This window comes from Danio rerio, chromosome 19 (assembly GCF_049306965.1).
Source record: "Danio rerio strain Tuebingen ecotype United States chromosome 19, GRCz12tu, whole genome shotgun sequence".
NCBI classification, from domain to species: Eukaryota; Metazoa; Chordata; class Actinopteri; order Cypriniformes; family Danionidae; genus Danio; species Danio rerio.
This window is the reverse complement of record NC_133194.1, coordinates 12,920,588-12,937,126: the sequence shown is the minus strand read 5'-3', so window position 1 is coordinate 12,937,126 and position 16,539 is coordinate 12,920,588. Positions and strand designations below refer to the sequence as shown.

At 34.9% G+C, this 16,539-nt stretch overlaps 1 protein-coding gene across 5 annotated transcripts in view; it reads left to right on the top strand.

Annotated features, from left to right (window-relative positions):
* The window catches only part of ctdp1 (CTD (carboxy-terminal domain, RNA polymerase II, polypeptide A) phosphatase, subunit 1), a 216,512-nt gene that overhangs the window by 13,341 nt on the left and 186,632 nt on the right, over window positions 1–16,539 (top strand). For all 5 annotated transcript variants that reach the window (XR_012394537.1, XR_012394538.1, XR_012394539.1 and 2 more), the window contains 3 exon segments: window positions 1,577–1,727; window positions 5,121–5,211; window positions 13,861–14,027. Coding sequence is in view for 2 of the 5 variants with exons in the window: in NM_001002873.1 (NP_001002873.1) it covers window positions 1,577–1,727; window positions 5,121–5,211; window positions 13,861–14,027 (409 nt within the window). In the remaining 3 variants the exon portion in view is untranslated.

Sequence of the window (16,539 nt, the reverse complement as noted above, 5' to 3'; positions counted from 1 at the left end):
TTTGAACACAATATATTTTATTTATTATTTTATTTATTAAACTTTTAAAATATTTTGGGACAGTAAACATGTCAGGCTTAATAATTCAAATGAATCATCGACTTTTGCTGTCTTCATTAGTTTCCAAAACACAGATTTTTAGATTTTTCTGCTGGAGATACTGTTTTCCTAAACTAAAAACAAAATGAAAAAAAAAAAGTACCCTAGGAACGGTATAGCAGAACATTTTGTCAGTTTTTAAATCTTGACTTTTCCAAACCGCGGTATACCTTGAAAACAGTTATCATGCCATGCCTACTTTAGACTATAATAAAAAATAAATAAATAAAATTGTCTTTACATTTTGCCATTTAAATAATACAAATTCAAATACGACATGCTTTTAAAGTTAAAATAAAGTTATTTATTTTATTTTTTTTTATTTCTGGTGTTTTTAGTCTTTTAAAGGACTATATAAATTGTAAACATTTGAATGACTCCCATATTGTAAAGTGCATATTGGCAGTATATATAGTACATGTATAAACATCCAGTTTATACCATGAGAAATTCATTTTATAAATGGGTTAGTATTATTGTAGTAAAGTATTGTTGGGTGATTTCTGAGTTATTCTTTTTTTATTTGTAATAAAGTGTATTTATTCAGTTCATTTATTCACACATTTATTTACTTATTTCATTACTTTGTCATACAGTTTAACTTGTATATATTTATTTAATGAATAAATTTCACTTGAATAAATTTTTAATTTATGTTTTATACAGCTTATTTAAATCGTATGTAAACTTATGGTTTGTATTAATTTTTAGAATTATAATTGGTTAAAAAATAAAAAAATAATAGTTTTAGTTTTTTGGTTTTGTTAAGTTACTGGTTTACTTTATTTACTTTATTAATCTATAGTGTATTAAATAAATTGTTAACTTTTTTTAATCTTTTCCATAGACCCCTGCAGTATTTATTTTCAAAGAATTATTTTAAACAAGATGACTGGAGCAATGATGCTGAATTCATCTTTGACATCACCAGAATAAATTATATTTTAAAATATTCGAAAAACCGAAGCGGGCATTTTAAATGATAATATTTGATTAAAGGTAATAGTTTTGTTACTATTTTTACAGTCTTCAAAATCATAAATAAAGCCTTGCTGAGTATAAGATACTTTTTTTTAATCAATAAATGGTAATCTTACAAAGTCCAAACTGTCACATTATCAAAAATAAAAAACAATGGTCCTTTAGTTAATGTTTTTATTAACATCCACAATTAGTGATACATTTATTACAGGATTTATTCATCTTTGTTAACGTTAATGTAATTTAAGCTAAAAAAACATGTTTATTCCCTTTGCATTAACCATGATTGAATTTTGATAATGCATTAGTAAATGTTGAACTCAATTAATTAATGCAAGATTATTTATACTAAATGTTAATATATTAAGTAATATTAACTAACGGACTATTATTCTAAAGTGTCTAAACTTGTCTAATATTGTTATGCTAGTTTATATATTGTGTCGTTTTCTAGTTAAGTTGATCTTTTCATGATCTTGTTTATATTTTTCTTCAGGGAATCTTTCATTTCCAGCTAGGACGAGGGGAACCTATGCTTCACACACGACTTAGACCTCACTGCAAAGACTTTCTTGAAAAGATCGCCAAACTCTTTGAGCTGCACGTCTTCACCTTCGGCAGCCGTTTGTACGCTCACACTATTGCAGGTACATTACTGTCATGTGGCAGACTTTTTTTTTTTTAAATGAAAAATTTGTAAAAAGATTTCTTCTATTCCCTTTATGCTGTGAAACATGAATGATACTTCAGACCTTGAGGAAAGTTACAAATGTATTTTTTTTCTGAGCGTTTCCCCCCCCTTTGCCTAGTGAATGAGAGATCATGTTGTTCTTTTATTATAACACCAGGTGGCAGTATTTGTTCATATTCTTAGCATTTGATGGGTGCAAAGTTTGCTGTGTTTGCATATTTATTACAACAAATTGTAGGATTATGGATATAGAATATGATCATGCTGAATATGTACTTTATAAGTACTACTAAACAGCCAATATGTAAATAGTAGGCTTGCTATAGGCTAAGGTTTGGATTCTCCCACTATTTGGCCATTTCTGTTTCTTGTTGTCATAAAATATCTGCTAAATGACTAGTAAACAAAATCAATTTAGGGATTTCGCACTTTTCAAAGTTTTTATTGTTGTCGTCTATAATTTATTCATATCTTGATGGTTATTGTAAATGTCTTGTTGTTGGTATTATTAATGCTTGGTGTTGTGTGTTTTTGTGTATGTGGACTACTGTGTCCAAAACAAATGTGCAGCTCAAGTTTCAATGAAAGAACAATGAAGTACAAAAATAAACTAAATGCAAGCTAGAATGTACAAGGATAATACTATGAGTGATATATACATTCTTTCATAAGAATTAAGAGCTGGACTGGTACACTGGAACAAGAACATCCGAATCTGACTTTTTATGAATGCTGCATTTTCAGGAATTTGTGTTTTAGTTTATAATCGGAAAAGATGTTGTGAAATTTGTATTATTATTATTTTTAATCATTCAAAGCCACTTTTCTATAATGCAGTTAATGACAGGGAAGCCTAACATGCAGGCATGTGCACATTTTGCATATGTGAGTGTTTGTCTTGCGTACAAGCGCTAGTTCAGTTTCACTCGAAGTTTAGGCTTGAAGATTTTAGTCAGTGATTTTGTATTTTTTTTATTTCTGTTTGTTTAAGACTTGTTTTTGATCAATGTTTTTTATTTCTTCTTTTTTATTTTCCTTGTTGTACTGTTTGGGAGACTTTTAAAAGATTTGTTATGCAGTAAAGGGAACCAAAAAATGTTTTAGAATGTTTTTAGTTTTGTTTCAGACCAGCCTGTTAAACATCATGTCTGAATGCAGGGCTCAATAATAAGGACTGCCCGATGGCCCGTGGCCAGCGTCTGAGATGCTCGAGACAGTAGACAGGATCGTTACTGGCCCGATCGGGCCACTGATGCCCTGTCACTAAAGTTTAATTTGGCTGTGACTAATTGTTAATTGCGTGCAAAAACTGTCAGAATCAAGAAACAGTTTGTGTTTTTAAGCCTTCAAATGCTACCTTCTCGGTTCCTCTTATCTGATTGGTTGTTGTGAGCACGTTTTTTTTTTTTCGTAACAACCAGTACAGTGAAGAGACAGCAACATAACGTCAACATTAGGTAATGATGCTAAAGGAAAATATTTGTTTCTAACATCTTGGAAGCAGATATTTATAAAAAAAATGAAGCGATGTTTTGTATAGTTTGCCGTCAGTTTGGAAGGTCAGCCATCTTTTGTTTTGCAATAAAATACCTGCACATTTTGCTACTTTTGTTTGCAAAACACTTAGAATTTTGCTCATTATACATTCATTAACATTGGGGAAAATTGGTTCAACTTTATATTATGATGGTTAATTTTAGGTTTGCTTATTTGGTTGTTATTAAATTGTAGTTCAGGTTAGTTCTTAACATAGTGTATTTTCATTTGTAACGGGAACAATTTTTTAAAAAGTATTCTTTATGCATTTTAAGCATTTGTCTTTGTAGGGACTTATTGCATGTGTGTTTACTATTTGACTGAAGTATACAGTGCAACTTTAGCAAATGACTTAATGCATTTGTAAAAATTGCAGTCAGTGCATTGTTATAGTAATAATTTTATACACTAATAATTACATGCACGTTATCAACAGATCACAACGATTTCTTGTAAATCGTCTGATAGTAAAGACTGGGGTAATGATTCTGAAAATCCAGCTTTGACGTTACAGGAATAAATTACATTTCAAAATCTATATGTATGCTAAACAGTTTATACAATATATTACTGTTGGTTTGTATCTTATAGCGAATAAATGCAGGCCAACAAAACATTAACATATTGACATTAACAAAACAATGACAAAAATGTTAACATTACTGTGATGCACACAAAGTCACTTATTTCCCAAATTCTGTTTAACAGAGCAAGGAATATCACAGTATTTCCTATACTATTTTTTCTTGTGGAGAAAGTCTTTTTTGTTTTGTTCATTTTTTTGGCTAGAGTAGCAATAAAAAAACAAAAACATTTTAATGTCCATATCTTTAGTCACCTTTAGCAATATTTTTTTCTCGGTTGTCTACAAAACAAACCGTTGTTATACAATGACTTGCCCTATTATCCTAGTTAACCAAATTTATTATTATTATTATTTTTATTATTATTATTATTGTAACATTTATTGGGATAGGATAGTTGAGAACAGACAGGAAAGCATTAGGTGCTGAAAGAGGGGAAGGATTGGCATAGGATCTCGAGCCAGGAATTGAACTCTGATCAACGTGAGCACCAGGGTGCTACATGTCGGCACACTTAACCACTAGGCCATTGCCGCTGACTAGTTAACCTTATTAACCTAGTTAAATTACAATTTAAGCTGAAAAGTAGTATCTTGAATTGTTAAACAATCTTTCTGTTAAACAGAAATTGGGAAAAAACATACAGGGGGGCTAATAAATTAGGAGGGCTAATAATTCTGATTTCAACTGTGTATTTGTAAAATGTGGGTGTGTGTATATGTATGTATGTGTATACGTGTATGTGTGTGTGTTAAATATGAAATACGCTAAATGATTTTTTTGTGTGTAAAAGTGGGATGAAGCATGATGTTTACAACTTTCATTTATTTTTCAAAATATTTCATTTCATTTCATTTTTATCGAATGTTCGGTATCTCGCTGTCAGAACTTTGCACAAAACTATGTCCGGTGATTCATATAGACACAATCAGCAGTGGATAAAGCAAGGATTTTTCTGAATTAAAGTCTTGATTTTGGTGAAAAGCTGGACAGTGAAGATTGTCGGTGGTGCAATTTGAAAACACAAAAGAAGTGCATTATTTTTTCCTCCGTTTTTCCGTTTTATTATAGCTGTAAATAGTCTTAGTGCTGTCCAAGGGAAACTACAGAGATTACAGCTCTGCTTCCAGCCATAAATTATGCTTTATCTTAAAAAAGAAATGAAAGTTATTTATTTATTTTTTTACTATTTCTCTTACTCATACCAGGCTTTTTTCTCTTTTCAAAAGGTTTTTTAGACCCAGAAAAGAAGCTCTTCTCTCATCGGATTTTGTCTAGAGACGAATGCATAGATCCCTTCTCTAAGACAGGAAACCTCAGGTGAGACAATGCTTTTACTTTACACCAAAGGTGGCGAGCAGAATGAAATCAGTGCTTAAAATAACAAATCACAATAAATAAATCTTGATGTTGGAACAAAACATACATTTCTGTTTAATAACCATTGGGAGGTCATTTATTTATATCGGACAGGACGATCAAAACTGCCATTTATATTTTTTACCATTAGGAGAAAATTCACCATAGTTTTTATCATGTTACAAGGCTTGAAATTAACTTTTTTTACTTGGTTGCACCAGTGAGACCTGTAAGGCGATATTTAAATATAGGAAATACATTCATTTTTAATCCAATAGTGTTTCTACACTGTGAAAAATGCAAATTTTACAAAACTTTCTTTCATGTTGTCCCATTACAAATTGATTAAGTTAACTTCTCTATTTTTACAAATTTAAAAAGTGGATTGAACATAAAACAGTTAAGTTGTCTAAAAAAAAAACTCAAGAATTCTGTTGTTTCAGCTTATTTTGCACAAGTAGTTTGAGCAAGCAACAAAAAAAGTGTATTTTAATTTGACTGTCATTGCTAATATAATTAGATTTTAGTTTAGTCTAAACTTGTTTATTGGTTTTTGTAGTTTGTTAAAGTATTTAGAAACTAAACTATATAAGTTTAGACCAGTGGTTCCCAAAGTGGGGGTAGCGGGACAATAAGGCGGGAGTCGCTTGGCGATTTTCCAAAAATCAAGTAAAATTTTATTAAACTATTAGAATGACCATGTTTTATCCATAACCTACTGAAAAACAAAATTAATAGTCATGTTGTTAACATGTTAATATATTAAAACACAACATACAAATAAAATCAGCCTTTTGATTTTTTTTTTGCGACTCCCAGGGTGATTACATTATATTAAAACATAGCAATAGCGTCAGATGCAGCACTTTGAATTTGTGACACCTTTATGGCATTTATGTACATCGAAAATAAATACAGGCCACAACTGAACATGGAGGATGGTCTCCGAGTGGCGTTCTCCAAAATTAAATGATGAATAAACTTGGCTCGAATAACAACAACAATCAAGGTTTGAGCCGAACATATGGAAGACACAGACGTTGAATGGTTAAATTGACGTTCCGTCAATATGTTTAATTTTTCTTAAATCATAAGTTTTCAAAGGACAAAACATTAACAAAAATCAAGTAGACAGGTAGGGCAGCTAAGGTAAACAGGTCTCTAACTATACTGCTTTAAATGGACAGATCTTACCTAACTCCCGTGAAAGGAATAGAAAAAGGTGAGTCTTCCGGGCCACTGCTTGCCTTCGCTAAACTAAATAAATAACAAAACGTGACTATGAAAAATAAACCCCTACCTGCTACAAAACAAAGTATCAAAATAAACAAACTAGTTAGCACATTACAAACTAAGAATCAAAAGATTAACATGAACGAAACACTAAATGGAGCGGCATCTGGATGAATGATCGACTTGCGGAGCACCGCCAGCCAGACCGCCTGAGCGCAAGCCACCACCGAGCTGAGGGAGGGCGAGAGACTGCAAGATAAAATGAGAGAGAGCTAGAGACGCCATTGCTGTCAGCTTTATATAGTGGGAATCCCCAGTGACGTCACGGGCATCATCCAATCCTGGATAAGCCGGGTAGAAACACTCCTTCTAGTACTCGATCGCAACAAGCACAAACCAGCAATAAATACATAGATTAATTAAATAACACAGACCCATGTAACTGCAAGGTTTATTTATTACCATCTCAGATGATATTAGGGGTCGTGAGTTACTGGCATTGTTATTTTGGGGGTCGTAGGCTAAAAAGTTTGCAAACCCCTTGTAGGACTGCACAACTCTGGCTAAAATGTGAATCACAATTTTTTTTTTTTTGCTTAAAATAAAGATTATGATTTCCTCACGATTCTGTAAATGTAAAATAAAGGTTAATATTAGTGGGCTATTATTATTATTGTTAATTCTCAAGCATATGGTAAAACAATACTAATAATAAAATTAGGCCTATGTGTAGGTCCACAACAGACTTTCAATATGTCTTGTTTGTTAATTCACAGTAAAGTGATGACATCATAATACAACCATTCATAATTCTGATGTTGAATTATTATATTTGAGACATGTGCTTGTCATTTGTCATTGACGGCATTATTAGACCATTTGTTTTCACTGGTAAAATCAGACATTTGTCATTATCAGATTCTTTCTTGCAATATTTGTAACATTATATAGGCTAGTTATACTAACACGGTAAGCATTTATTTTCATGCACAACACTGTTTTAGCAAAGAAAAAACATATCAAATGCTTGTCGTCGTAATCATAACTGTAAAATGCAATATGATCATTTAAATGATGTGCACTCAGCCTGTGGGAGTGAGTTTAAGCCAAACAGTGAGAACAGCGCCTACTAGAGTCACAGAATACGATCTTTGCGTGTACATTCTCGGTAGTCAAACAGCTTACGGTCACCTTATGTGATTTCGCAGCAGTGAATACATCATTACATTTAGACAGGGATGACATTTTTGGGTGAATTATACCTTATAAATACAGTATATGACACTTAACGACATTTGAATGTGTCCATGTTGCTGTGAAGACTTGTATGTCCGCCTTTACTCTTCTCTCCTGACCTTGTAAATATATTTGGCTGAATCATAGAAAAGCTGAATTAAGGTCGTGTGTAGGGTCGAATCGAGATTGTGATCTTTTTTCGATTAATCGTGCAGCCCTGACCCCTGGCTTAGATTAATATATAAAAAAATAATACAACCACAAACTTTTGAGCACTAACGTACCTTTAGTAACGTGTAAGGGTGTCACGATGCTCCAAATCCTCGATTCGATTACATTTTCGATTCTAAAGGCACGATTGGATTCGATTTTCGATTATGAATAATTAATTAATTAATGACCAATTAATTATTTGTAGCCTACCGTATAAACTACCTGACCTGCGTGGTCTTTGTTTTACCCATAAACAAATCATACAGTAAATTAATAAAGGCAAGATACACACATAATTACCACCTGTCAATCACTTTTTCTGCGGGACTTGTGAATAGGCAGTGATCTGTGTCGTTATAATGGCGTCGGTAAAAAAGACGCACAACCAACAGGAACCAGCCAACAGTATTTGAGTTGTTCGCTAAAATGACTAAGTACAAGTGAGTGAAAGATTGAAGCAGTCTACTGATCCTCTGACTGCCTGAACCCGCTGTCTCAAGCAGATGGCTGTGTGTGTGCGCGTCTGTGTCTGTGTGTGTGTGTGTGTGTCAGATGTAGAGAGGAAGGAGGGCTGCTCAGAAATGCTACACGCCACTGTAGATGTCAAATCGTTGTCGTTCTAAAATGCCATTTAAAAACAAAGATAGTGTAAACAGGGCCTGAGTGTGCACTTTTCGCGAGCGGATTTGCAACGGGGGCGGGCGGAGGATCGCGATGCCGGTGTTGTCTATCGGGCGAACCCCAATACGTACATAGCAGAGCTTGCAAAACTATGTTTTTTTTGTCGACAACACTTGACAAAGTGTTGTCAACATAACTCACTGGAAATCCAAAATGCTTAAACACCGGCGACTTCATTGAAAGAGGAGAGGATTTAAGCTCTGTCGACGGGTCTCCTGCTTCTGCAGTTCAACAAGCACTTCAACAAGCCTGTTTTTTCCCGCTTGGCAAGCCAAGCTGACATGACATGGGGGCGTGGCAGCATCGACGATTCTATTTTTTGATTCGATAATCGAAATCGAGCATAAATTTCGATCGATTTCGATTAAAAATCGAAATCGTGACACCCCTAGTAACGTGACCTTCATGATTTTAATAATTCATGTCATGATTTTAGGAAATCATCATTAAATGTGGGCTGTGACGTTATTAGTGGTGTTTGATGAATTCGTGGAAAGTTCTTATTTAGAAATAGCAATTAATTATTTACTCGTTGTTTCATTTGAATTCATTTAAAAAGGCTAAATTATTGTCATGCTTTCAGAGTATCCAAGGCATCCGTTTTTTTTATTTGTTAGATATAAAGCTCAGTCAACCACATGTGAAAGTGCTGTATGTTTTTGATTTCGTGACTCCAGCAGTGTGAACAAAGGATCTCCGCACGAGTGCACATGTTCAGATGAGACGTGTCTTGTGAAGGCACGAACTAAACATTGTTCAATTACAGATAAGGTGCAGTGTTACAGACCTTCAATTTTTATCTAAATCTGTATGCATCACAGATAAAGAATGTGACGAACATTGAATATATTTTGGACCTTGGTGTATTCATCTATGCAGCATGATCTTGTTTCAGTTTGCATTTCAGAAGAATTATTTAAACTTGTAAAACATTTCGGAAGTGTTTTAGCTTCTTTTTGAAAATGTACCCCCATTTCTCAAGTGTTTCTCTCATTTGTACATCCTTGATGTCATTTCCTTTGAGGTGAAACACTCAGTAAACCTTTGAAGATGGATGTTGAACATTTTAATCATTAAAATGACTTGAAAAGGCACTTTAGGCTCATAATTAGTGTTGGGAACATCTCTTCTAAACTCCTCTTCACCTATTTTAAAGGGATAGTTCACTTAAGAGTGAAAAAAATTGCCAATTTACTCGGCATCCACTTAGGAGTTTCTTTTGTTGAACCAGAAAAAATGATGGTAGCCAGAAATGAAAAGTCAGAGGGTACGATTTGATTATAAACTTTCTTCAAAGTGTCTTTTTAATGCATTTAAACAAATGTTTTTGGAAAACCTTTATATGAGTAAATATTCATTGCAGTTCTTAATTTGCGATGAACTTATGTTAAGCGCAATACATGACCTCGGAAAATGCTAACGTTATCCTGATAGTAGTCCTGTCAAAATTAATTGTTTCTTCGATGCTACCAATGATGATTTGATATTAGTTTATAATAGATCATAACCGGTCATCTGTGCTATGTCACAGTAGAATACTATGGTGATTGAGGCGGGGGCGAGCAATTAAAACACTGCAACAACTTAAAAAAGCAGACAACTGTGCACAATTCACTGCTTGTGAGTTTGCTGGACAGGATGCTTTCACACTGGCACTTTTGGTCCGCACTCTGCTTCGTTTGACGTCATTGTACGTTACGTTTAGCTAGTGTGAACGTGTCTTCTGAACTCGGGTGCGCAACTGTGAACCGTAGCCGAGTTGGCCTGAAAGAGTTGGTCTGGGGTACGGTTCAGTTCACTTCTGATGTGAATGCACTCGTACCAAATAATGGAATAATGTGTTTGTGTGTGTGTGTGTGTGTCACATTTCATACCTTGGTGACAAGCGGGACTGAGCCAGGGTAAACACATTGTAAAACAGTTTCTGCAGACGCTGTGTGATTTTTCTGAATGTTTATAATATTTTTGCGGCAGTTGGATGCAAGTCGCTTTCTGTATGTCCCAAATTAAAATATTCAGTAAAAGCAAATTGACCGGGATGTGCAGAAATCTATCCATTTTATCACTTTACTTCCATTATTTGGCTGTTGCTAGGTGACTTCATGAAAGCAAACCGCCAACTGTACAACAAACTAACATTTTGATAACATTCGTGCGTGCATGCGTGTGTGTGCGTGTGTGTGAGAGAGAAAGAGAGAGAGGAAACACTGCAGGAGAGAGAGGAAACACTGCAGCCTATCGTAATGTATTGCAATCAAAGTTTTAATTGGATGAACTTTTCTCAGTCCTACACCTTCCACAAAATATTAAAACTCCTATTAATTACATTTCTACCTCTTAATTTTTGCTGTCAGGATGTTAAGGGACTTTCAACCAGCATAACAAAAAACTCTTTCTTAAAACAATGACTTTAATTTTCTTTTTATAGTAAAATAAAAAAAATCTCCAAATGTTTCCAAACACACTTGTTTTCTTTTTCTTGTTTTATGTGTTGCATATGCTGGAGGGAATCCAGTTCTCTTCACTTTCTTTGTGTCAGGCTGTTAATATGTGTGGGTTTCATATGCAGCTCTCGCACCGACCTTGAAAGCAGAGCAGCCTTACAGAGGAGCCAGTGTCATCCAAACAGCGTCACGATCAGACTTCAACAGCACACAGATTACTTTCTTTAGGTCGATAAACCTACAGAAGCCAAGTCTCTGCAGCCCAATGCTTCTATTAGTGTGAATGACTTTGTTTGCCATTTCAGAACTCGAGCTGTTGGAATAGTTCTTGGGGGCTGTTCAGATGCGCCAGACATTTACAAATAAATCTATACTGATTACGGTATATAACCAGCACCCACAAACCCGTTTAGATGCTCGAGGCATACTTTGAAACGTGTGGATAGCAAAACATCAATGTGCTTATTTGAAAGGAAGTCTGTACAAACACTTTTATTAGTGCGTGTTTGCTGATAGAAAATAGAGATGCAACAATTAACCGATTTCACTGTTAACCTCACTTTAATTCGTCACCGTTAATTCATCGTAAAGGCTTCTCCACACTGTGTTTCTGCAAGGAACAAAACTGCTGCAACGAAACAAAGTTATGCCAACCCTGCGCTAAAGTTCCAAGATTCTACACCAAGAATAATATGTGCATACACTGGACAGACCCCCTAGTTTTTCACAATTTGTTTTGTGATTTTTTTTTTTAAATTTAATTTATTTAATTTATTTTATTTTATTTTTTTTGTGTGAAATAAAATGCCTGATTTTGTGGTTGTAATTTCCAGAAATTTGCGGACATAAAAAAAAAAAAAGATATTAACCATATTAGGCAGCTTACTTTGTTAGATTTGCAATCTGACACAAGGACACAAATCATAAAAATAGAGCTTCTTTATTTTGGTCTCCTGTCAAGACAAGATCTTAAACATCTAAAACCGAAGAGAATAAGCCAAAGGAACGTTGTATAACTCTTATTTTTATCCAAGATATTATTTTCTCTCAAATTTCACTCCTCAGAGCATCTGATATCATGTACTTCACTCAGGACATGTTAGTGCTTACCCTGCTGTAATACACATACTGTAAACACAGATTGCCGTAAATCTCATCAATGGTAGAGAAGCGGTTTCTCTCGTTAACTGCAGGAAAATAGTTAAACGAAAACATTTAGCGATTTTTAAGCACTCCATAATACCAGCCATGCATGTACAGCAGAAATAATGTCTTTCAATTCAGAAGTATTCAGCTCTTTTAGACCTTCAAAAAGGTCATGTGCAGCGGCCATCATCCTTGAATCTCCATCATTTTAAGGTGCTTGCTTTTCTGGCTGCTCCACTGCTCCGTTTGATAGATGTTTCCAACTTTCTTTTGCAGTCAGAAGTACGTCCAATGCACAAAACGCCCAAATCGCACCACAAAATGCTTAATCCAGTCTTTGCATTGACTTCACATGTGAATTACTCGCTTCATCCGCGTCGGATTACTGCTATAAGTCACGTAAAACAATTAATTGCAAACTGAAATAAATCTAATTTGATTATATGATTTGGAATTGGATGTTTTACTAGATTATACATATTTTTTATGTTTATTTTGCATTTAATTAAGAATTTAGCAGGATCTGAAAAATGTGCGACTTTTTGTTGATTTTTGCATTGGATTCAGCGATCGCAGAATTGTGAAAAATTAAGGGGGTCTGACTGGATTAACGATGGCTGAAGGCTTTTAACTAAGGGCCAGTCGCATGTTGTATCTTTTGTGCGCGCGAGATCATTTCTTTTCTTGTGAGCATATTAGGAACGTCGTGCACGTGGCACGATGCATTCACGCTTTCAAGGCACACGTAGTTAAAAGAATGATGCGACCGCATATCGAGTCACTTGAAAATAACTGACTGGGCAGCTATATAATTTGTATGGAATATAAAAAAATACAAAAAATACAAAATGCAAAATACCAATCAATTTTGTAATATAATTGATCAAAAGTGCCTTTCAGACAGAGGTTCAGCAGCTATTGACTACAGTTGTTCACCTTAAAAAGGAAATACTTAGACAATGTAGCTTAGATTTACATTAGACAAATACAAAATATTTATTATTTTTTTTATTGTATTTATTCGTTTATTTATTTTTAGTGCAAAATTATTACTTATGTTAAAGTACCAAAAAAGTTTTTTCTCTTATTTTTAAGTCTGAAGAGAAATGGACTATTGTATTGTTTGTTTTTTATTATTATTTTGTGCTGTATTATGTAGTTACTGAGCAGCAATAAATAACACTTAAAAATATAAAATATTATATTTTACATAATATAAAATATAAGTTTTCATGTGATTTACTAAACTAGTAGTGTTTTGAAACAAATGAATGCATAATAATCATGATAAGTGTGAAACTGTGAACTTTCCTCTACTATAATCTATAATTAAAAATCTATAATTATTGCATCCCTTATACCACATAATAATTGGCATTAGTTAATGGGATTCTCTGCACCTGTGGACACTTTCTCTATGTTAGGACCTCATTCTACATCCACTGAAATTACCATGAGACCATTTAATTGTCCCAATTCTTTTTCGCCACCGATTTTCTGGTATTGTACCAGTGTCAATGTTATAAACTGCTCATTGACATTTTGGTTTTGGCTGGCTGACGCTGTCTGGATGCTGCTTGTTTAGTCATAACCGACCACCAGCTGCTAAATTTGAGCATATAAAAATGTCAGGATAAAAACTGTTTGCCTTTTGCAGAAATTTGTTCCCCTGCGGAGACTCCATGGTGTGCATCATAGACGATAGAGAAGATGTATGGAAGTTTGCCCCCAACCTCATCACGGTGAAAAAGTACATCTACTTCCAGGGCACTGGTGACATCAACGCCCCGCCAGGCTCACGAGAGGCTCAGATGGCCAAAAAAGGTAAATCTTTATTTTTTTCCTGTTTTTTTTTTTTTTCCCCAAGTAAACTGAACATTAACATTAGAGAACTGCCTAAATGTCATCTATCTAAACAAGGGGTCTGCAACCCGTGGCTCTGGAGTCGCATGCAGCTCTTTAGTTCCCCTGCTGTGGCTCCATGCGGCCTACACAAAATAAACATGCAAATAGGCTGTATTTATATATTTAACTATTTCTAACACAGTAAGCAGTGTTTCAAATACAATTATATAATGCTTATCTTGACATTCTGTATAACATAAGACTAAAAAAAAGAAAGTTTTAACATAATAAAGCATTATTTGCTGTCTACTTCCTGCAATTTGGCCCATGAGTCAGTAGTATTGATTTGACTATTAAAATTGCACATTTAATCAAAATTAGTGCTCTCATATCAACAAGTCATCAACACATGATTCACTGTTATTCTTTTATTCATTTATTTTCCTTCAGCTTAGTCCCTTTATTCATCAGAGGTTGCCACAGCGGAATGAACCGCCAATTTAGCCAATTATGTTTTACGCAGCGGATGCCCTTCCATTTTAGTTTATGCAATTCACTTGGGTGCCGATCACACCGAACGCGCATTTACGATCCAAAAACGCAAGGCTCACCGAACTGCCTTTTTTTGTGCTTTTTGTCGCTACGCAATGACTGGATCAGCTGAGCACACAGCTCTGGATAACCCAAAACAGCAACCACAAGTCTCTCCATCTTCAAAAGTCTGCAAGCACCTCAACGGAAAACCTGCCTCTGCTTTCCTTTGATTGGAGAATGAAAAAGACGCAAGTGAAGTTAACATGCTTTTTCCGCTCAGTTAACTCAGTTAACAGGTGAAGGTTTTTTTTCCCTCTCCGCTGTCGCCACTGCCTCGCATGGTTCAGGATTGGTAGAGCTACGCATCGATGAATTGGCTCTTTAGTGTTTGAACTCTCAGTAATGATTAAATCACACTGAACTGAGCTAAACTGAACTGAACTGAACTTAAACACTAAAACCTGAACCACACTGGTCCAGTTACTGAACCACACTGTTCCAGTTACTATGACCATTTATGTGAAGCTGCTTTGACACAATCTACATTGTAAAAGCGCTATACAAATAAATCGGCGCGCAATGACAAAAACGCAAGATGCATGAGCAGCGTGCAAAACACTCTTGGCCATTAGTAAACTATTTTAAAAAAGGCGCCTCTCAACGCATAAAGCGCGTTCGGTGTGATCGGCCCCTTATACTGCATGTCTTTGGACTTGATGGAGCACCCAGAGGAAACCCACGCGAACGCAGGGAGAACATGCAAACTCCACACAGAGACGCCAACCGACCCAGCCGAGGCTTGAACCAGCGACCTTCTTGCTTTGAGGCGACAGCACTACCTACTGCGCCACTGCGTAGCCCTCACATGGTTAAAATAAAAAAATACACATCTTTTTTTTTTTTTAAGCGTACAGTGTCAGGGTCAGAATATGGAAAAATAATATTTTGAGAATCAAATTTGTATTGACATAACTTGCATAGCTTTTGTGCTATTCATTACAACTGTCAGCATATGTCCTTTTGAGTTTTTTCTGGTTTATTTTCTATTGTAGATAATTAATCCTCAAAAGTTTTAAAGGAAATTATATTTAATTCAAATAGCAAAACTTTTTCGAAAAGTTGTTTTGCTCTTAAGCAGGGACGGTTTAATAGGATGTGATGGTGTTTGAATAAAGATTTGTGTACGTGACCTCACTATATGCAAGCGCTGAAATAATCTGCTCAGAAATATGAAGGACCACGGTACATTTTACTGCAGCTCTGTGAAAAACACTGCCAGTGGAGGTCAATGTGGGATCTATTAGACTGATTTACTCCTGCACAAACTAAAAGTTCACAAGAATATGCAGAGGCTGAAAATAGCTCCACTTTTCTGTTAAGAGCTGTTTGAAGTGAGTCCTTGATGGCTGGACACAAGAAATAAGGTTAAGAGAACGTCTACTTGTGAACTCAGTTCATAGGGTGAACAGGTGTTTAAGTGGAGCTTCTCTTGTGAAAGTGACGGCGTATTTGTTGTACCTTCCATTTGTAAACCATGTGAGGCAAATTCTAAATTTCAAAATTAGTCAAGCAATGATTGTCTGATTATCTAGTGGTCTTGTTTTGTGTTTCTCAACATTTTTTTAAAGCACAATACTGGTTGAAGGCCTCTTATGTCCATTATTTTTACAAGAATGATTTGCATACTGAATCCAAAGTCTGCGCTTGTCCCATTTTTGCCAGGCGTACGAGAGCCCTTTCATGGTCCAGTTATGTGTTTGCACAGACTTGACGAATAAATTATGTATTGCTGTTAAGTTTTGTTATCTCACTGTAACCACTCTTAAAACGCATGCACGCATGCACACACACAAAATTGCATCCCAGTGTTTGGTGCAGGCATTTTAGTACTTCTGTTTTGCTGTTCACAGTATTCAGAATGATTCTAGCAGTTGGAGATATACTAGTCTGAGAACTT